At 38.9% G+C, this 23,558-nt stretch overlaps 1 protein-coding gene across 1 annotated transcript in view; it reads left to right on the top strand.

Moving 5' to 3' along the window:
* The window catches only part of DISC1 (DISC1 scaffold protein), a 191,798-nt gene that overhangs the window by 51,672 nt on the left and 116,568 nt on the right, over positions 1-23,558 (top strand). Inside the window, exons 6-8 of the mRNA XM_050894209.1 lie at positions 138-373; positions 16,218-16,272; positions 20,778-20,880. Of these exons, the coding sequence (XP_050750166.1) occupies positions 138-373; positions 16,218-16,272; positions 20,778-20,880 (394 nt within the window). The remainder of the gene's footprint in view (positions 1-137; positions 374-16,217; positions 16,273-20,777; positions 20,881-23,558) is intronic.

Raw genomic sequence — 23,558 nt, 5'->3', positions numbered from 1 at the left:
GAACGTCTTCTCGTTTAATGTGCTAAATTGGACAACCTTAATTCATGCTACTTCTGAGACTTGCACTGCATTTTTCTAGGGGCAGAGGAGTTTCTTTAATAGGGTTGATAGTAAACTCGGGTTTCTGTTCTATGCAGAAAGAAATTGAAGACCTCCGAGCAAGACTGGCCATATTAGAAGCAAAAGATCAACAGCTAAGAAGAGAAATTGAAGAACAAGATAGGCTTATTCAGTCACAGGACTGTGAACTGACTGCTTTACTTGGCTGCATTTCTTTGAGAGAACTACAGGAAATAAGCAAGGCTGTGGATGACACTTTAGCAACTTCCTATCAAATTCCATTCAGTCTGGATCTTCCAGGGACAATAAAGAGGTATTTAAATTTCAATATGTAGTCAGTGATGTAGAGTCTTATATCTTCCCCAGTGTACTGTTGAATTGGCTGTCAGTTGTTTTCTTCATAATTGTGCCAGCTAATTAGCTGGATTCAGACACTTTAAAATTTTCTAAGAACAGATGTTGAAGTCCTAATATTAATGTACTTCCTCAGGAAGGAAGACTTTGTAGTTATTTGAAGGTCTTGCACTTAATATATTTTTATGGTAAAGAGCTACCTACAGAAAGCACATGTATCCATGAACTGTTAATACCTATCATCAGTTTAAACTATTTCTTCTGAACTGGTCGAATTTTTTCCCCAGCTTGGTAATGCAGTAATTAAAACATATTTCTCACAGCCTGAAAATGTGTACTAGGCACCATCCAAATAAATATTAGAGATGCTTCTTGCTTCAATGAACTTCCAATCATAAAAAAGTCTGATGTTGATGAGTGTTAGGCTCAGACAGTGGACTCATGGTAGTGGGGGAAGGGATGCAGCATGAAGACTTTGGGACACTTACAGTTAAATGCACAGCATATGGTTCCTTTAAATGGAAAAGTAGCTACTCTTGGTAACATTTTGCAAATAATCTCATCTATATTTACAAAAGCAATAGAAGTGCTCAGGGCCTAACCCGTACTGGCAGTCAATGGGACGTTGGTGATGGAACTTTGAAAGTTGCTGTGTCACCAGGACAAAATAAAATTCCTGTTTATCCTAACTTGCATTTCTTCCAGATAAGCAATAACTACGTTGCTTGCAATTTTTTTCTGCCTTCATATTTATTGGATTTAGTTTGGTTATATTAACATTCATGAGAAAGTGCTGCTCATGTGTGCTAATTTATACAGGTGGTTTGTTTTTTTTTTTTTTTAAGTCAGCAGAACATTTTGTAGAGGACATATTGCTCTCTTTTGAGGTTTGTTTAAAATTTTAAATTAGGTTATGGGAAATAGTTTCTTGAATTAAGTTTAGTTTGTTTTAATAGTATCTTATACCTGTGTTTCCGAGATTGAGGAATAAAAGTCTCAAGCAGCCTGTCTGAGAACCGGTGCTTTGATTTGAGTTTTCTCTTAGTTTTGGGTTTGCTTATGAAAGAATATTCCGATTCTTTTTTTCTCTCACATTGCTGATGCAACACTTGAGTTGCACTTAACTCTTTGGGAAATTATTTAAAGATCAGTTAAATTAGTACTGGTTCGGGAGGAAGTTGCTCCAAGTTCTTCGCTCACTAGCACCATGAATAACACAATCACTTGAGGGAAAACAGGCATTCATTATTCAAAGTGGGTTCAGAACCTTAATGAAGATTTAGAATTAATTTCTTTCCTTTCTGTTCATTTTTAAAAGATGCCTTGAATGGAACTTTTCTGTTTTAGTTTTGTTTGTTGATCAACTTTGTGTCACCAGGCCCAATGATCAGGTGCTTCTGCTCTCTTTACCATAGCTGGAGTTCCCCTATTGCAAGTGGGGACAGATAAATGCTGTTTTGGGCTACACAAGTAAGCATGCTTAGGCAGGCATCTGTGACAGCCTTCGGGAACAGTTTAAATCTCCTGTATCAGGTTATAGTTGGGTGCTCTTGTCAAACCCCAAAGCCTTTTCTGACCGGAACTAATGGCAATGATGTAGATGCCCATGTGTGGCATGGTTGTGTGGAAGTTAGGAGTCCTTGGTTCAGAAAGTGGAAGCTCTGCATTTAGGTCCTCTGCAGCCTGACTGGATCTGAACCTACAGCTTCAGAGCAAGCTCTTACCTGCCAAGGATTTCAGTGTCCTGACAGGGAGCGTGCTCCATCACAGTTCTCAAGTTGGGCCTTAATGTATCCAGAAATGCAAAAGCAGAAGTCTGGCAAAAGGCCAGAAGGCTAACAGGCAAGAGGAGATCTGACTCGGGGAGAGTGAAAGTGGAGAGGATTAATGGTTATAGCACTCAGCTGCGATGAGAGAGAGACCTGGTGGTCATAGTTGTTGAGGGAGTTGGCAACTGTCCATCAATGAAGTGCTAGATTTTTTTTTTTTTTTTTTTTCCCTTCCTAACTTAAAAGCAAAGTGAGCTGGTAGGAATGTGTCACAACCTGACTGAGCAGCCTTTCAAAGAAGCAAGGTACCACTCACTGTCTATTCAGCAGCTTCTCTCCTCTCTGCAGGAAATGGTCGCTCTCTCTGAATTAAAAATGTCTTGTAGGTGTTTTCTCTACATGATGTGGCTTCTTGGTCTGGGTACATCCCATTCAAAATTTACCCAAGTGTTGTATATGCAGTGCCTGCTGTTCTATTGAAAAATGCACAAGCTGTTTTGGGAGCACAGACTGAAATCTTCAGTCCAACTGTGTGACTCAGCCACTTGACTTTATCATGTGGTCCCTTCCTTGCCTTTGGTTCTCAAACCTCTTCCCCGAGACCACTTGCTACTTTACATAGCTGAAAGCATCCCAGAGCTGTGCTTGCATGATGCTCAGCAGGTACATTTCCAGCACGGGTTCTCTGCCACTTCTTGCTTTCAGGGCAGGCTATATATCCATAAGGGCTGAGGGGAAGAAAATGCTCCTGCAATGGTTGCAGTTATTTAACAGTGAGAGTTAGGCTCACTGTTAAACTGAACAAAGTGATGGGTGTCTTCCTTTTAAAGCTGTGCAGTCCATCATACCTCAGGTACGGTGTTCTTCTGTCTGCATCCAGTCATGTTCTGTTCTCTCTTTCTGTAAGATGAAAAAGCAGCAAGCAGATAGTAAGACATCTGGTGTGGATATACTTCCTATGTGCCTATGGGCATCCCCTACATTGTTATACAATTATAGAATAATTTAGGAGGTCATCTTGTCAAACTCCTGCTCAAAGCAGGGCCACAATTTCCAAGTGCGATCAGGTCACTCAGGGCCCCATCTGTCTCAGTTTTGTATATCTCAAGGATGGAAATTTTGCAGCCTTGCTAGACATACTACATTTCACCACCCTTGCTGTGAACTCTTTTGTCTCGTATCTAGCAGGAATTTCCATTGTTGCAACTTGCATTGGCTTATCCTAAATCAGTACTTCTTGTGGAAGGCAATTGTATATTAGGTAACAGGTTAAAATACTTGATGAAGCCAGTTCAGCATATTAGTTTTAAATTCCAAAGTCTTGGGATATTTAATGTCAAAGAGATTTTTCTGGAAATGTACATTTTATTTTATGAATCATTGCAGAGAAAAAAAAATTCAAGTCTTCTAAAGTTAGGGCTATCTGTGTGAGAAATAAAGCTATTATTCATGCACATATACTAAAGATCAGTGTTTATGTAGAAAGTTACTATTGATGGGCTGTAAATTACAAGCTCCTGGCTATTGGGTTGCAAGATACTACATATTTATTCTAACTGCATTGTGCTAGTCAGTAAAGTACTGCTATAATGCGCTTTTGCATAATTATTTGTTGGGTATATGAATTGCATTCAGCACTGGAATAACACAGGGCTGATGTGAAGCATCTCTTAAGACAATCTGTGCTATAATGAATCGTATTGAGTGGCTTGCAGCTCACTATAAAACACAAATTATTTTGCTTTTCTTGGTCTAAATGCCATTAAATAGCAACTTATTAAAGGAAACTTCAGGGAATGTGAGAGAACATCTTAAATGAAGAATAATTGCCCAGATAGAAGTGTGCAGAAGCAGGAGAGCAAGTCAATATAACATTGGGCTGAGCATTGTTTCTAAGCTTATTTTTCTTGTCAAACGTTGTTATTTTCAGGAAGATTAATAAACCTTTGTTTTGTCTTGTTTATCTTCGGTTTGTGGGGGACTTTTTGAAAACAAAAAGCCTTTGTCAGTAACTATAGCATGCTTTGAGTTTGAAGAATTGAGAAATGTTAGCCACATTACCCTGGGCCCTTTCTGGCGGGCTGTTGGAAGCCGAGGTTAAAACGTGGCCGGTTAATGTGCAAACAAGTATGTTAGCTTGTATTTTGACAGGGATTCTCATAGACATTGAGACCACAGAATGTGGTCATTTTGCTTATCCAGACAGGCCTAATTGTTCTTGGTAAACTAAAGGGTGCAGTCATTATTATGAAACGAGGAAATTGCAGTGCAAAAGCTCAGTTTGCTTGCGTGGGGTTGTGTGGAGATGTGTTTAAAAGGTGGGAGCAGCTGGTGTTGTGTGCACCGTGACACATGTCTGTGTTGCAACTAAAGACGACATATTGAAATTGGAGGAAAATAGGTCTGAGTGTTTCAGTGTGAAGTACATTCTCCTGGAGATTGCAAAAGGTAACAAAATATATCATTTCTGTATCCTCTACTGAAGAGGACACCGTTTCAGAAATACATGTTTTTTAACTAGTGTAACTTGAATGTTCTAATTATAAAATAAGACCATGTTAGTTATTTGACTTATTCTCTTCAGTACCTGTTGTTTCCTTTTTTTTTTTTTTTGTTTCTTTTCATTTCACAATGAAAACTGGGGAAGTCTGTTATACTTCTGTTCATATTTAGCATTTTCTCTTTTGGTTTTATCCATATCTACAGATGCATGTGACTGTACAGCATGTCATCATTAAAATAAATTGCACAGTTCCATCTGGACTATTGTCTGGGCACTGAATGCTGGTTGAAAGAAAGAAATTCAATTAAATATCTTTCAAAATATTTGAATACTCCACATCTTCTTCCACCACCCTTCCCATGGAACAATTTTTAATTAGTAGGAATTTGTTCCACAGTGGGTGTGTGGGATCTTCTGAAGATAGGGAAATTCTCTATTCTGTATATTAGTTATTATAGTGCTGTCATGGCCAGTGGCGCAAGGAACTGAATGTGAAGTTTTATGCAACCGGTTCACTCTGCTTTAGTAATGCCTGGAGCTCATCTGACAAAGATTAATTCAAAGTGAAATACAAATGCTCAGGGGGTTGAAAACCTTATTAGTTGGAATATACTCAAAGCATTCAGCAACTTCAGTTGAGGCCAAAGCCTAATAAAAGCAAAAAAGGTGGGGTTTTTTTAGAGAAGTTGGTTTACTTGGGAAAAGTTGGAAAAAAAGACTTATAGTTTCACTTATTAACTTAGGAAAAGTGGCATTCAGAATGGGCTGTCATGTACTGTCATTAGGAGACACTGCTTTGTACATGTTTTGTTGTTCTTCAAAGTATATGTCCACATGAAATTTCTGGTCAAATTAGCAGTTAGCAAGCTACATGGAATTACTGAAGAAGTCTGAATGCAGCCATGTTTATTCACATCAGCCTTTCAACAAAAATCTTAGCTTTAAAGAATTGCATTTAGAAGCAAAACAAATTGCACCATATCCTTTCAAAAAGATATCTGTTGTTTGCTAGATAACATGCAATCTATCCAGGAAAGTCCCTTTTAAATAAGTGGTTTGAGATTTTCTTTGGCTATTTCTGTGAAAATGCATACATACCAAGAATATCCTCTGGAAATAGAAGGGTACCACAAATACAAAAAGCAGAGAGATGAAATGGCTTTATGGCATCAAAAAGTTTCTACTACAGTACACAGGCTGCTAATGTTCCTGACTGTTTGCTGGGCCTGTGTGTGGGACAGCAGAGAACTGAATTGTACTTTTAATGCCAGATACTCTCGGAATCTTTACTTCTGGGTTTACTTCTTGGTTTTTTGGGGGCTTTTTTGTTGTCTGCACTTTTTCCTGATTTCACAACCCTAGTAGTGCTTAATTACAAGTAGAAAGTGATGTTGGAAGGTAGGTTAGAGGCAAAATAATTTAAACTTTTTTGTTTTAAAGATCTTCCTGAATATTTTCAGGAGAGACTCCTATGCTGTGTTATGAGTTGGACCATGAAGACCTCGATGGTTTAGTAGACCTCTAAGCACATTGCATCATTATGTAACAACTTCTGGCGTCATTTGGTGCTGGGGAGGTTTCAGCTGGTCCTGGGGCTGGCTATACATGGAGCCATTTTCAGCAAGTCACTGTTCCTTTCACCTTCTTATGCAACTTAATTTACTTCTGGGTCATTCACTTGGTGGGTGATTTTCACATCCTGCATCATCATGTCTCTGCCCCGGGAGGATGTCAGCAATCCTGTGGTGCTCCCTTGGCAGAAAGGCTTTCTGCCCTTCTGACCAGACTTTCCCCCTCCTGCTGTCGGTTGTCGCTACCTGATAGCCACTTGCCTTCTCAGATACAGTTATATTTCACTGATGGTGATGAAAGCATCTGTGTTTGTGTGCATATGTGTCTGATCTGTGGAAGATTCTTGCTCCTGTGCTGTGTGAGAAGATAAAGCTTCTGGGCTCCTTCTTCTGTACTGTTCCCTGCTTTGTATGGCAATCTTTCTTCTTTTTCCCCTTCTTAAAAATCTCTCTCTCTCACACCCACACCACACTATCTGTCCACATGGTTTTGCTGTAAAATATCAAAGTCCAGGGAAGAAAGGATAATATTAAAAGGGAATGTAAATAAGTAAAATAGATAAGTGAGGGAAGAGAGCTTTTCCCCCTTTGTTTCCCTCTTATAAATATGCATGATGAAATGAGCACCTTGAGCTGTCAGGTGTGCAGACAAAACAGGTAACTTGTGTAGTGGCCACCACAGCCAGGGCGTCATCACCAAGTAATAGGAGTGAAGAAGAGAGAGCTCTCAGTCACCTCACTAGTTCAATTATTTTAGCTTTGCCAGTCTGCAGAAATTGAAAAACAGTGTTTGCATATGAAATACACCACATGAAGTGCTGCACAGCCCCAGAAACTGTTCTCCCTGTTGTTCACTTCTGTCCCAGTCATAAGCTCTGCGCATGGGAGTCTTCAAGGCTTCTGACAGCTTCAGTTCCCCCCCAGGCCTGTTGGTGTTGACTTAATTTCAGTCAGTGATAAATCATCTTCCATGACACGAAGACAACTCACAGGTCACTTTGAGTATTTGCCTTACTGCCTTGACTTAAGGCCCTTTCGTGCTGCTCTGACTTTATTTTTTTTTTTTTTTTTAAAGCTTAACACAGAATTTTAAAACTGTTCTCTGTGGTAGGAACCACATGTCTATCTATGCTACATGAGATGAACCAAAGTACAATTATGGGGTTCTTAAAATACAGCTGATACCAATGCTGCTACTATAGCTAGGTATAATGAAGATGGTATGGTGCCCTGCTTTTTTAATTGTAGTTCTTTTGTTTAATGATGCATTGATCCATTTTATTCTGTGTGCTACAGCTTCACAAAACCTGCAGCAGTGAGCTTGTGGCAGAGGAACAGAGCCAAAGAGGACGTTCCCCGGCACCTGGGGAGGACTCTCCCCTGGAAATTCCCTGGACCTCCTGCCCTCAGAGTGACTGGCCGCACAGGCAGCTTCCTCAGCCACAAGGGACTTTTTGAGGGGAAACTTCAAATTTTGTGTCAAATGTCGTAACCCAACCCGAGCTTTGATGATAGGATTGTCTCATTTTCAGCTATTCCCATGGCTGGGTTTGTGTTTTGAGGAGGCCGTCATCTCAGTTTTCTCAAAGAAGTTGGCTGCAGGCTTTTGAGAGAGGCTAAGACAAGTCATAGGTGAAAGAAGAGGTCTGCCTCTTCCTTTGTGATCTGACTGATTAGGAGGCTCAGCTTTCTTTTTGTAGATAGATAGGTGTTTTCCTCTCCATTTTGTCTACCTAGGATTAATTTCATTCCTTTGTTCTCTGCCTAGGACTGAAGGGTAGACTCCTTGGGCAAGTGGCTTTGTTTCTTTTTTTTCCTCACTTGTGGGAGCAACTCTAGAAGAAACTGTCTACTGAAAGCCTGGCATGCCATACAATGTCTGTGCTTTGGCACATGAAGTGAATTTGCTTCCTGCAGAGGTGCAAACAGAAGTCATCGGGCAAGAGCTGCCAGAGTTTGAAATTGTGGCAGAGCACTTCTTGATCGAGTTGCCTGTGTCTGAACCAAGTCCTTTGTTCTGTGGCTCAGCAGTTCATAGTGACTCTGATCTCACTGGGGCCGGTGGGACCCCTGTTGTAGGGAGGAAAAAGGGCTTCCACAAAGTCTGCTTCTGCACCGTAGGCACTGGCCTTCCTTGGGAAGAACAGGAGGGGTTGGAAACACAGCAGGGAAAGGAGAGAGCAAGTCTTCCAACTTGGAGGACAGAGCCGCTGCTGGCAACCTGAAGTATTTTGGAGCAATCTTAGAGGCAGTTTTTTGTCCTTCCAAGCAGCATTATAGAAGGAAAAAGTCCCAACAGAAAGATGAGTACCACCCGCTTGAGTACCCACGTGTGCAGTGTAATGAGGAATCTGGTTTTCCCTGCTGAGCATCTGGTTCCCCCTGCTTGCCTGAACAGCATCCAGTGGGATGTAGCAGCCTATAAAGTCCAGGCCACATATGTGCTGATTCCTCTGGGTATGCATAAGATGAGATTTATTTCTCTTTAGGAAAAAATGACTAGCTGTCCCCATCAATGTATGATATGGAATTCGTTTGTATATAATAAAAGAGAAACAGCTAACAACAATATCCAGGGACAGACCCTTTCAGTCAGTGAAGTACAATGGATGTTATTCTTAGGAGAATAATTGCAGCTGCTGTGGGCAAGCTCTAGTTTTTGTGCACTCCAGACAGATGTAGCAGAAGAATGGGGATCTCTTGACACATCAGAAAATCTGGGGAAAGTGTTTGGATGTGATGAACTGCTGCTGCAGATAGCTGTTTGATTGTGCCTTTGTTTTCAGTCTGATGCTCCTGTTTCAGGTAGCAGCTGGAGCAACAACTGCCACAACCGTTCTGCGGCAGCAGCTGACAGAGTGTGGTGGGAAATAGAGCACTATGTGAATGGTTGGTTGAAACAGACGGCTAGTTCGACTGTCTGAATGGTGTGTTATAGGACCAGAAGATTTCTCAATACATGGCGATGAAAATTCAGCTTGGAATGATCATTAAAGATGCCAGCAGCATCTTCAAGTGACTGTGAACTGGTTGTTTCTGTTAGAGTGATTTTATCTAAAAAAACCAGCTACCGTACTACGCAGACTGAGGTGCTGCCTCAGTCCTCCTACTGCAGGCATTAAAAAAAAAAAAAAATCTTATCATTCTTACAAAAAATTGTGAAGTGTCATCTAATGCCCTGATTTTTCTGCAAGCCTCCTATAATTGGGGCTAGTGTCTGGCAGCACTGCAGCAAATAAGGGTTGTCTCAGTTTAGAGTTCTTGTGTATGTAAGGGCTGCTGGGCAGGATGATGTGTTATTATAGTCCACTTCGAGAGTTGACAATGACAAGTTCAGTCACCCAGCAATCCATGAGTCAATGGGAAACCTTATTGGTAAGCTGAGGTTATACATGGACATTGGGAAAGTGTACTTCTAGTTCTGCCTCTTGATAAATTCTGAGTTGGGGAGCGCATGTATTGAAGCGATCCTTGACATAAAGCAACAATGAGGAAATACTCTTCTGCAAATGATAGCTAGAAGAAGAGCAAATTGCTGGAGCAAAATCAGCTCTCGGATGGTTCAGAGCTAGGTGCATAATTTTGGGTTCTCATTCATATTGCTTGGAGAACTCTGTAGATTGAAATGTGCAGAAGGTCCAATGCTCCTGTACCTTAAAGTACATCTCTTGATAGTTTTTGTTTCAGATCAGATTAATTTTTGAGGTTGGAAGCTTTCCAAGGTGACACTTTGCATTTTACTTCTAATTCAGGTGACTAGTCCTTGCAACTGCCACAAATTTCATTTTCAGTGTAAATTAAACACAACTTTTCTCTCCTTCTATTTAGTGTCAAAAGTCCATGCCTCAAGAGCACTGACAAGTTTAGATAGAGAAATTGGATTTTCACCACATCAGTTCAGCAGAAATTTTGTTGTTTTATCATTGTTTAACCAGCTCTGTCATCTTACAGAAGTTTTCTGTGGGCTGCATTATCTAAGGAAAAATCAGAGTTTGTTTGGAAAACCCTGACTTACGTTTAAAGGATGATTTTGCTTCCCAACACGGAGACATGCTACTGTGAAAATCTCATTGTTTAAAGTCCCATGGATCATTGTACGAAGATGAAAAGGAATTTATGTGCTTGGCTGAAAAATTGCTTTCCTGGTATGGTAATACCTAGATATGTAGCCCAGCAAGGCTTATGAACAGATCACATAGAATGAAAATCCTGTTACCCAAGATCTTGTTGTCCTTGATTAGGTAGAATCAAACTTTGTGGTGGAGAGTTTAAAAAGAAAACAAAAAGTGCTGTTTCACCTTAGTGCATTTAATGCAATCTAGCTCTGAACGTGCATAATTCAGTAGAAAATGTAGGACCGGCAACACCCTTGTAGGTCTTGTCCTGGTAGAAAACTGCACACGGTATCTGTAATGATGTGTCTGTTGATTTTACTCAAGAAAACTTTGGGTACAGGTATGTTTTCTTATTTTTTTTCTTTTAGTCCTAGTTGTACATGCCTAGCTTAAAGCTGCCTCTTGTTAAGTATAGTTTTGTTCAAAAGCTTTTTTTTTGTGATTTGTCTTCAAAGCTTTCAGAGCTATGCACATCAAGGGAACTGTAAAAGTACAAGAAAGTTATCGATTGTTTGATTTGATTTTGTGTTGTGGATTTCTTCCTTAAAGGCCCGATGAAGTCCCTGGACTTAAGATTTTTGTTGGATTTTTGCCTTGATGTAGACTGTAGCAGGTGTTTACACCAAATGTTCCCCGAGTAGCACTTCTGATTTCTTTTGCAAAGGACTGGACAAAGGCTTTTTTGGAAGGTCAGCTTCTGTTTGCTGTTAAAAGCAAGATTATAAGTATAGAGCTTGGTTTATATATTTTCATCTTCTAGACGAGTACAGCTTCTTGTGACTTCAGAATCAGAGAAGGAATCATGTTAGAAGGCTTAAAGTTGGATAAGTCATGGTCTCTGCAGGCTGTGACCATTAGAATGAAGTTGTCCTTTGCAGGCAGTCTCATTACTCTGGGCCAAATTCAGACATACTGTAAACTGTTTAAATTTGCTGATAGTCAAGAAAATACTCTTTAATAGGGAATACATATTCATATGAATTGAGGGTTCCAGCCTATCATGCTTTCTCATATGCATACAATCTGAGTGTAGGCTTCTAGGCCGTTGCTCTTGAATTAGAAATTCAAATATGGGTAATTTTAAATTGTTCTGACTTGTGCTTAGTTTTAAAGACATGAAAGTGCTTTTTGCTTAAGCACTGTATTGTGGTGTGGAGATAGGGAGTGAAATAACAGGATCTAGAATAATCTTTTAGGTGACAGTAACGTAAGGAAGAATATTTGCTGTTAAAGGGCATCCTTTTGTCTTTCAGTTTATTCAGGCAGAGATCAGAGATGGCTGCTTAGTTTCTGTATGAAAATAAGAATTTCCAGTACAGAATTTATTTATTTGTTTTACTCTGGTACCACGTGTGTGGTATGTTCTGTTGTGCAGTTATGGAGACTGCATTCTGACTACACTTTTTTGTCACTGTATATATATTTTGTCATTAATACAGGAACTGTTTCTGTTTAAGCAGTATGTATATTTATATATCTTGACTGTAGAGAACAGCATGACTTACCTTTTGCCCGTTTTCATTCTTTGAATTTTTTCTTAGGAGGCAAAACATAAATACACAATAGCCTGGTATGCAAAGGGAAGCATACTAGCAAAGTGGAAGGAAAGACATTCAGAAACATGCCTGCCTTTAGTAGAATGCCATTCTTCCCAGTATTGTGCTAGTCAGCCTTCCTCTGAACAAAGCCACTTCCATAGTATCTGTAATTCCTGCATGTAAGTAATAACTTGTCAGAATATTCTTTAAAAGGCTTTTTAAACATTATCTGTTATATCATGACATTTAATGTCCTCTGCGGTCATGTGGGAAGCCTGTGATAGAGCGAGGAATGTGAACCAGACCACTCGATTTCCAGTCTTCCTTCTGTCCCTTATTGCTTTGAATTGGCTTGCTTTGTTTTGCCAGCACACCATTCCTGATTATGAACATCATCGTCTGAGTAGGTTCCAACTGTGTTATTACAATTCAACGTACTCAGTACGTATTTTTCTTTAAGGTCACTAAAATGAGATAGTTAAAAGGTACTGGCTTGCTTGAAGTATTTGGATCTTAAAATTTTTCTCATAGCCTGTTAGTACATGCCAAGTCAGCCTCAGCTCCTGAATGTGCAGCATTCCCACATCTTCTTGCAGTACTCCAGCTGAAGTCCGTGTTTTGCCAAAATATTACTTCATTCATCATCCAGAAAGGGTAATTCCTCAGCTCCTGCTTTCCTGTTCTAGTCTAGTGTGTATACAATGAGGCCCTAGGATGTAGCAAGTCTACATTCCTTTTATTCTCTCCTCATTATGGATCCTAATGTGTGTAAATCCATTGCAAGCCATTTAAATGATAGGCTTATGTGGCCATCTGCATGAATGAAGAAATTACACATGACGTATAGATTGCTGTCAGTTCTGCAAGTGTTGAAAACCTTTCTTTTCCTGCATTTAGTCAGTTAAATTTGCATTAATTGAATTCCTGTCTTACTCTAGTCCTTCCATCAGCTGGGTCAAGAACTTTGCTTTCTCTGTGATGGAGTTAGCTTGTATTGAATTTGAGAAGTAACTTCTAAATGGTCCTTATAATAGATTGCAGAGACTGTGAGGACAAGCAGTCAAATTCTTGATTAGCTGTTCTGCCAGGGAAGAATAGCAATGAGTCAAAACTATGGATGTCTTCCCAGGCAAGAATTCAGTGTTATTCCAAGGAGCTCTTTTTAAAGCCATTTTCCCTGGTAGTAATAAGTAAAGCAACTTTTAAGCAGACAGAATACCCCTTTTAAAATGAAATATGATGCTCCAGGGTGGTGGTAAAAGAAAATACTATTTCTGGTTCAAGTCACATGTAACAGATCATGGCTCTTAAAGCCCTTTGTTGGTAGAATGAATCGATATTGACTTGCCTGGTTTCTCTTGCGGGTCATTAGCTTGTCAGTTAATTGGAAAGCTCGTGAGGGGCTTCTCTGTGACGGTGTTTTGTGGTAGAAGAAAACAACCTGGGAATAAACTTAGTTAAAAGCTGTTCGTAGTTGGTAACTATGGCTGGTTCGTACATGGTTTTGATTGCTGTGTGTGAATTGTATGATGGACTAATCTCTAAAAGGGATAAGGGATTCCTATGGTATCGCTCTGAAGGCTAACAAGGATTCAAAACAGGATACTACTGTGAAATTCATACTGTAAATAATACAAATACACTTGTAAGAGTCTGCATGAGTGCTGTAACTGTAACAAAAGGATTCTTTGGATTCAAGTCTGTGGTTAATGTGGCTATCACTAGCTTGAGTCAAAATGATGATTTATTAATGATATTCTTTATTGATACGTGTCAGATTAATATAAAATTCTCTTAAAACTCTAGTTCTGCAAAATTCTCCTAAAACTATAGTTCTGCTGTCATTGAAACGGCAGTATGCAATTCCTTACTTATTTTTCAGTGACTTGATAGATGCTCATAAAAAAGAAATCTGGGTATAAAGAGAGTGTTTTTTCCCGCTCAGCGCCTGGACCTGAAAGTCTGCATGGGCTTGTGCATCCTTGTTAGCAATATGGACTCTACAAATGGGTCTTAGTTTGTAATGCTGTTTTGGATGTATGGTTTAAAAAGAAATTAAAAATTAATCTCCCTTCCTGTTAGCTGTGTGAGTTCTGTAGAGGAATGAAATGTATGAACCTGAGGGGGCTTTCTGTGAGGAAAGTAAACAGATAAGAGGAAGGGCACACGGAAGAGATTTGTTAAATAGAGGTGCCATCTTTATACTGTTGTTCTTCTGGCTATAACTGCACTTTACATTTTATTATGGCCTGGGTCTTTAGAGTTGAATTTTATAAGGCAGTTTCAGAACAATTGGGTCAGTCACCCATTATTCATTCAATTACACACCGCAGCCTTGCTGGTCCCCGTTGACATCTGTACACAAAGCCCAGCTCTTTTTTACATAACCTGACCAGCTCAGACACCAATTGTGGGAGATGCTGAAAGTCACTGGGAGCTCCAGAGCCTGAGAAAAGAAATGGCTAAATAGTTCATTCCCTCTGGCATGCCCAGAGGCAGGCAGGAAGCTGATAATGGCATCATTACACACGTAATATTTTGTGTTTTGCCTGTGTATTGCTGTAGAAAAGGGAGAAATTGGAGACTGCTATGTGGGAAATGTTGTTAAACCACTTTTACATAGCTAGCCAGCTGCATTTCTGTTTGTTGCCTTACACAGGCATTGACTTACACTGTCATGAGCTATTTCTGAGGGGACTGCCTCATCTGGAGCTGGAGGGAACCCCATGTGATGTGGCAGTAATGAGGTGACTGGCCTTGCTGGGCTGTAGATTGAAAAGGTGTGTGCTCCATGAAGCAGGATATTAGGGAAAGTAATGCAAATAGCTGTCTCATTAATGTGATTAAGTGATACGCTGGACAGCTGAATTCTGCCTCTGAGGCTGTCTCACTCCTGTGTGCAGCTGGGCAAGATGGTCCAGCTAGCCTTTCTGTAGGTGGTCAGTAACTGAATCCAAGTCCAACTTCTTGTGCTTTGGGCTTCAGACTTACATAAATGCTGACTCTTCAAACAGGACTCAGTGAGTGCTGCACCTGGAAAATACGAAGGAGCAAGTTCTCAAAAGAAAACTGAAATGCATAGAGGTAGGCAGCAGGGACTCTGTGTGTGTCAAAATGGACACTCAGTCTTAACATGCTTTCTGAATAAGTGACTTGTGTTTCTTCCACCTGTAAAATGAATACAATGCTGCCTTATCTTGTGAGAGTATCATTGAAATAAACCCAGTCATGTTTCTGAAATGGTTGGATACTTCAGTGCCAAACACTAAAGAAAAGCTCAGAAATAAATTAATAGTTCTTTATTTGGGAAGAATATCAGTGGTAGGTTGTGAAAGAAGTACAATTTTTATAATGCAGCTAAAAGGAAGAATTGAAATGCTGCTAGTGGGGAGTGCTGACTGTCATGTACACTGAATTGAGGTGTCTGATGGAAAAGAAAATAGCGTGTGATAAAGTAATTGAACACTGTATGAAAGTGTATGCCTGCTAAGTAGGAGGGAGGGAAGTATTAAAGTTGCAAAAATAATCTCTATACTAACTCCTAATGTTTGATTTGACTTGGATTTTTGAACTTTATGTTAAAAATGTAACTTGTGAATTTATTTACAAGCACCAAAGGCACAGATTTACGTTATGTTCGGTAATATCAAAGTAGTAAACCTACCTGGTTTTATATGTGGAAGAAAACCTTGAATTTGTTCATATAAGCAGGGACGATGCCTCAATTTCAGCCCACTGCTGAATCAATTTGGTACAAATATTTTGTAGTTTTTTATTAAACTAAACAAACCGAATAGTGACATTTCATATAAAATTACCATGAGAACAAGTGACTGCAGTTGAACTTTTCCTGGCAGACTTGGAAACTGCTTATAAGAGGATAGTTAACTGCAAACTCTTTGTGTCAGAAACTCCTTTGTGTTAGATGTTTGGATGATAGCCTAGCAAAGCACCAGTCCTGGACAGTGCTGGGAACTTCTAGGATATTATGGTTACACAAATAATCATAAATGTGTTTCGGATGGTAAGTAAAATGCGTATAAACTCATTAATTAAGAACTGTAAAGCTAGTGTACGAACTGTTTTGCAAACAAACAGGATTAAGTCGGTAGAAATTGGGTGGAAAAAATGTTGGTTAGTCACTAACAACACTGAAACCAAATATATAGATTTTATCTTGGTATTGGCTCTTTTACGTTAGTGTTAGTTGACTTAAAGCCTATGTGCTTCCATATGAGAATGTGTCTTGTGTAGTAGACTGTGATGAGCAGAGAAGGTCAACTTTATTTTATTTTAATCCCTTCTAGCCTTCAGGAAAAAGAACAATCATTCAGCAAGTCCATTAAAGAAACTACTGCCAAAGTAAGTACACGTCAGTTTTTAGTTCTTCAGAATATTTAGAGAAGCAAATAATAGCTTGCATTTTAATAAATTGTCTGTGCTTTAGAAAGTTGCTTTTGTGGTGTTTCTTCTAAACAGATTTTCCATGTAAATATTTTTAAACATACACTCCAAAAAAAACCCCCAGCTTATATTTGGACAGGCCACAGAGATTATGCTTAAGGAAGCAGATGGAGTAATCTATTGTTTCTTGGCTTATGTTTACTAGTGATCAGTCTTCTCGCTGGTCTCCATTTAGAAACAGACTCCTTAGCTTCATGGAATGAAAGGGAACTCTGGTCACAGCTGAATGTTTTCACTCTTAATACAGAGCCTCTTACTTTCCTAGCTGACTGGTTTTGTTGGTGTGAAGGAAGAGCATAAATGAAGTACCTCTTTTCCCTGACCTTTCACTAATAGTAAACTAGCAATCTAATTCTCATCCCCCTTTAAAAATACAAAGAAAAGTGATGTGGCATATTTACCATACCTTTTGTTTCTAACCAGAGATGTTAATACTTTTCCTTTAATTTTCTTATTTCTCATGGCCTCCTTCCAAGAAAGAGAATACTAAAGTTTTCTTTTTATTTCAGAATGGCTCAGTGAGCCACGGAGCATCTTTGCTGCAGGAGTGCTCTAGAAAAAAATGTCCACTTACTGTAGCTAATTCATATAGGTCTATATGGAACAGGGAGTGGAAAATATTTCTGGGTTTTGATCAGTAATGAATTTATACTCTGAAATAAGTGTATCTTTCATGTTCTTTCTCTAATATCACTCACCAAAATTAGTGAAAATTTTATCCTTTATAAGCTGTTCTTCCTAGTCATCTTGACCAACACTTCTAGCATGCACTGTTAAAAAGACCATTTAAAGACTGCATCTCAATACCCCTCCCTCCTTCTCTCCTACTTTATTTTGAGCTCATTCTCCTCTATTCCTTGCTTATGCACGCATCTTGGGAAAAATTAATATAGACCATTATAACATGATGTTCCCCTTCGTATTTTTTAAATGACTATGAATAAAGTAGCAAGGAAAAGATTGTAATTGATGTACAGCTCATCTACTGAAATGAATGAGACATTCGGTACCTCAGTGATGTGTTGTTTCAAGCTATCTGCAAGCTAAAACAAGTTACAGATTTTTGCCTTCCCCCCTGAAAATGTGTGCCTCTTGAAGTTTTATTTTATAACTGTAGTATCTAGAGACTTTTTCAATAAGAGCTGAAACATTGGGTAACAATTGAGAAGTCTGCAAGGTAGAATTCCACAGCCTGTTTGTTTCTTTAAAAATTCAATAGATAAAATATTATTTTAATTTCATTCCATTCATATTTTTTTAGTTATTAGAGAAGACAAATAGGAAGCATGTAATGAGACTCCTCCAAATAATTTATTATTTTATTTATTCAGATCGACTCATCCTATTAGTTTATTCTCAAACTGAATAGAGCTGGTCTTTTAAACCTTTTCATTGTATGGGGAAAACACTACTTTGTCAAAGGTCTTTTCTTTCCCCCTGTGCTACTAGTATTTATGTGGCCTTTTCTGCCTCATCTGTGTTGTTTTCAGCTGAGGCTGCAAAAGCTAAGATTAGCCTGTTGATGAAGGGAACAATCTCCCTTATCCACCACCTTCCTTCAGAAATTAATACCGGCTTTTGCTAATGGCAAGATTGTGCTGTATGGGAGATCCAGGCGGGCTGTCCTTTTCTTCAGGCGTTGTAAAGAGAATTTCTCTATCTTTTCCAAGGTGCTGTTGTAAAGAAATGCGAAGGTTACTCAAAATTTACTTTTTCTTGAGATGGTTGGAGGAAGAGTAAATTTCAGTGCTTTAGTCAGTGTCCTTGTGCCTGTTTCTGCTGCTTTAGATTAATATTATACGCTGGCAAGATGGAAGAGGATGACAATGGGCAAATTTGCTTTTGATATTTTGCTGCTTTTCATCTTGATTCCACATATCTTTGCTAACCAACATCCTACGGGTTTCAGATAGACTGCTTTTTTGAGTAGTGTTTGTGTGTCTGAACACAGCTTTGTAAGGTGTATTCCTAAACAAGAGCCTTTTTTTTTGAAAGTCTGCTTTAAAAAAACCCCACAAACCACTGAAGAGGATTTTTAAATAGATACAGTAATATTTGGCTGTAAAGAACTTCCCTGAAACTGAAAGGGAGTTTTTTGTAGACTTGGAGCTCGTTGGTCCGTGGGCTGCAGCAGAGCTGGTCATTGAGAACAGGGAAAGGGCATTGCTGGGGGCACAGGCGCTTGCAATCAGACTGGTTAGGGGAGGATGGCATGTTCCCTGGGAGCAAAGGAGGACACTGGCTTTGTGAATGTTCATCATCTTCGTTAGCTAAGAAATAACCTTTCCTCAGTGGCTGAATAAGCTACTGTAATGAATAATGGTAGCTGTTATTAAGATAAAATAATTAGGAAAAATGAAGACAATTGGAGCTTGTAGAGTAGAACTGATGTAAAGTAGAAGCAGTGCTATTAGTTTGGAGGATATTATTTTGCCTCTCCCAGTCGCTCATTTAGTTTTGTCGAACTATGCCATATGATAGCTCTGAAGATTAATGTTGTTCATTTATCTACAGAATACATGTGACATAGATAGAAGCAGAGGCTTGGTAACGTACTTACCTCATGTTCCAGAATAATCTCTGTGAGTTAGAGGAACTTCCTTTCAGCCTCTGGTCCCTGCATTTGGTCCATTAATAGAGTGCCAATGAACTTCGTTCTGACAGTAGTGCTTACAAAGTGGACAGTGTTCACTAGAAACTGATTAAACCTCCCAGCTTATTTTGCATAATTGCCAAACAGCTGTCTACTGGTAATGACTTTAAGTTACTACCAGCATGGGATATATTCATGCAGTTCTCCTGGAGCTGAAAGATTCCCCATCTAATTGCAATTCACTGAGCCATTCAGTACCCCTAAAGAGAGAGTGCTGCTTAGAAAGAAGTCATTAAAAACTTTCAGATTTATTTTGGAGATGTGAGACAGAAATGGCCTTTGGGTTCTTTGGGCACGTTTATTCACCTCTGACAGGTTTGGGTTTTTTAAAACATTTTAAGTGAATTAGTAGGCAAGTCACTTGGAAGGGGGTACTGAAACAAAGTGAAATATCTGGGAATTGAAAATTATAATGGGTGCAGAAGTGATGAGGGATATGTGTTTTTAAATTAATAGGAAGACTCTGAAGTCTTTAGATAGTAACAGTTACCGCTTGGAGGATAGTTCTGTTGACTCAAGAAAAAAAATGTGACCCATTTATGGTTAACAGATGCTCTCAGCTAAAGCAAGAGGGTATTATCCATTTAAAAGGATTTACAGTTAGTGTCATATCTGAATTATTATACTTTAATTGTACAAACAGATAAGCCATTAGAGCTGTAAAGCTTTTGCTCTTAAAAAGTGAAGTGATAGCTGTGCTTCTGTTAATAAGTGTGGTATATACACTTGTTTTTGAGGGGGGGTGGGGAAACAGTCAGGGAGGGCAGGGAAACTTTCCTCTGGAGATTTCATTTCACATCTCATCTCTTCACAACTGGCCTGTGCCTCTCTTGACTATTGCTTTACCCTTGGTTCCAACGAATGCAATGTTTGCTCAAGTGTCAGCTACAATTTTAAGCAAGTGTTTGATGTCTGCCTTCAGAACAAGAGATTTGCTTTCGCCTGATGAGGGATTTTTCTGTTTGTTCATTTTGCTTTCCTTCACAAATGATGCAATATGGGGTAAGAACCAACATTTTTGAATATGTAGGAGTTGTATGAATGGCATGTGCTGTGTAAGGCCCTTCTGAGGTGGTAATGTACACTTAAAAGTAAAGCACAGAAACAGTTGAACTTCCTTTCTTTTTTCTACTATGTCTGTCGATGTTTTTAATACCAGCCCTGACTCATTGCTGGAGGAACTTCCAGTTAAAAAGCTAAAACAGAGAGAGAGGAAAAAATCAGAAACCTGAACCTCAGGTGATGGTGAAACAAAGTAATATTGAGCTGGTGTAGCCTCATTTATTGCCTGTGCAGAGAATTAATGATGGCTGCTTTGCCTTTTTTCAGTTAAGATGTGCGGCACGGTATATTTTGTATAAAAATTGCTGTACGTTCTGTGTTACGACATCTTAAACTCCAAACGCTTCACTCCAGGCATCACTGTTAATGCTGGAATTGTACAGAATTTGTAAGATGACCTTTCTTCTATGTGCAGCCTCAGTATCTAGTAGTGAAACATGTCCTCTCTCAGGTAGGTAGCTAATGCTAATACCGTTCCCTATTTTTATAATAGAATGTGTGACAAAGCCTGGAAATTTTGATTCATGTTGCATATTTCTGTAAAGACATCGCTTTTTATTAAGCTTCTTCACCTTGCTGTAGGATGTTATGTCATGTCTGTAAACCAAGAACACTTGAAGCCCCATTTAAATTGCCTTATACTTTTACATGAATGAATTATATCTCATGGCTGTCTGCCTCCATCTAGGTTTGTACGAGTCAGAAACTGTGCAGTACTTTGAGGAGGAAAGTGAGTGATATTGAGACTCAACTACCAGCTCTACTCGAAGCCAAAATGCTGGCTGTTTCAGGTAAGTTTTAAGTGACGAGAAGGACTAACATTGATGAGTAGTGTTGTTAGAGCAGTTGTTGATCTTTTCATAGCTGAGACTTATTAGGAAAAGTCATTGACGTGCACTTGTCTAGATCTCTTGAAGTCATGGCAAGTCTAGCAGAACTGGGCTGTGTCATGCCTTGCGTGAGGTACTTCAGGCCCCTCTCCACGGCTGGGAACTACTGGCGAAGTGGATGCTGTGTGGTAGGCAGTAAACGTGCAAGGACCATGATATTTTTCCATAGGTGAAATTGATAAATAATTGTCAATAGCTGTTCCTGGACATTACAAGGTATATGCCTAGAGCTCTCTAGCTAAGAGCATAAATTTACAACAAAGGTATAATAATTACAAGTGTGGCTTTAAATGACACTTTAAAATGGAATACAATAATTGGCAGCTTCTGCTGTTCAGATCATTAAACAACTAATGTTGGCAGCAAAAGAGCAATTTGGTCCTTGGAGCACTTGTGCGTATTATTTACAACCAGTAAAACATTGAAATGTGATTACACAGTCTGATACATAACAGCTTTCCATGCCGCTTACTTGGGATGACTGCACTGTTCACTAAGGAAAAAAGGCAAAGCACAGTTCTGCCTTAAGTTTGAAGAAGTGGGTTTTCTAATTCGGCAAATTGTTTGCAGATGTGTAAGTAGGTGTCTCTGCTAGACACCTGCCTCAGAGAGGAAGCTGAATAGGAGGGAATGCAGACTTGGGTACAAGGAATTTTCCAGTGTTACACCAAGTAAAGAAAGGCTAGAGGGTTTTTAATACATGTCAAGGCGACATGTTGTAGCTATCTGTTGGTGATTTACCTTCTCAATTAGATACAAGAATCTAGTACTGGCACACACGAATTATTTTAAAATGAAACTGTGTGCAGTGTCGCATGGTTTGTTTGCCAGAATTGGATAACGTCAGGCTTGAGCAAAACCCTAAAGGAAATTAAGGACCAGATCTTGTACTGGTGCTGAGCATGCTCAATTTCCTTGCTTCTCCTAACACCTTTTTGAAATGGAAACCCTCTCTATTTCTCTGTGTCCACCTGCAAAAGGTAAGCTGAGCAATCACCCTTCTCTGCCCGTGGGCTGTTTGAATGTAGGTAATTTTCTTGCTTTCAGAAACGGGGTCAAAGTTTTCCCCAGCCATTTTATGACTTCCTTGAGAACAAGATAGCCCATAAACTGGATGTGCAACTGCTTCGTGCTGCCAGCGGGAAGCAGTTGGCCAGAAAAGATGTACCTCAGTCTGACACTTTGAGAGAATAAATGACAACTTGAGGATGATTTCCAAAACATGCATAACAATATTTTATACTTGTTAGCTATTAAAAGAGGTTACTTGTTTCAGGAATGAATTCAAAAGACATTTTAATGCTGATTTTTCTATAAACTGTTTTCACAGTACTGCGACTGTGACTGCCTTTCTATGCTTTTTAAGAAGTATTGGTGCTATTTCTTAGTACTGATAAGAAGTGCTGTTTCTTTTTTTATTCTTACTCTGAAAAACTCTTACTTCAGGGAATTTTAATGACTGTGAATGGTACAATCCTATGTTTTTACTAAGGCAAAATTCTGGAGGGAACTGGTTGAAAATCAAGGACGAAAGGTAATTTGGTAACAGTGGATACTGTAATTTCTTTATCTCATTGTAAGATATGGATACATTTAGTTGATGTAATGGCACTTGTTTATATTAAATGAAGAGTAGTAAGCAGAGGATACAGGGGAAATACAGGAATAAAAAAAAATTAGCTCTCTGAAGACCTGAAAGTAAAAAAAAAAAAAAAAAAAAAAAAAAAAAAAGGAAATATTTTAGTCTTAGAGCATGAAGCGATAAAATGAGAAAAGACAGGATGCAGAATGAATTGCAGCTAGCAGAGAAGCAAGTCAGGAAGAAAAGATTTGGTAAATGCAGAAGAGGAAGAGATAATACTTTTTTTTTTTAACTTAAAGCGAAAACGGTGAGCAGTGGATAGTATAGAGAAGGCTGAATTATTCAGTTTCTGTGTAGTCCTGTGTTAGGCATAAATGAATGACACCTCTTAAATAGAGCATAGTTAAGAAGTAGGTCTTAACCTTTTAAATACTGGTTAAGATTTAAGCAAGATACTGTATATACACATCCTTTGAACTGTCGGGCAGCTAACAGAATGTTAATGAACAGCCTGGATATAGTAAATCATTAGAAGATGGGAGAATCTTCAATTGGGTAATATGCAATTATTTAAGGACAGCCTTGGGATAGCATGAAATTCAGAGGGAATTGTAGAGTATATATAAATATGCAGTAATAATAAAGTTTGGTGGTCATAGTTAGAGGTTTTCATTTAGTCTGGAACCATCAGGCAGGGATAAATGTCTGTTATTTCTGCTTTTTTACCGCAGCAGTTAGATCATTCATTCAAACAATCTCCTCAAACAACAGTACTAATGGATACTGAGAACAACTGTTTAAACAGATGTTGCATCGTTTTTGTTTAATGTAGCATTTTCCTTGAGGAAGCATAGTTAGGCGATTTTGGAACAGTGTCAAAGCAAAAAAGTAACTGAATGCAGTTGCACACATCTGGACTGATGTATCCCAGAAGTTAAGTTAGATGAGCTTAAGTATATAGCTATTAAGTGATACATCAGTTTTCAGAGCTTACGTC

This window comes from Gymnogyps californianus, chromosome 3 (assembly GCF_018139145.2).
Source record: "Gymnogyps californianus isolate 813 chromosome 3, ASM1813914v2, whole genome shotgun sequence".
In the NCBI taxonomy this organism is placed as follows: Eukaryota; Metazoa; Chordata; class Aves; order Accipitriformes; family Cathartidae; genus Gymnogyps; species Gymnogyps californianus.
The sequence above is the reverse complement of the archived record's forward strand: the minus strand, read 5'-3'. Positions and strand labels throughout refer to the sequence as shown.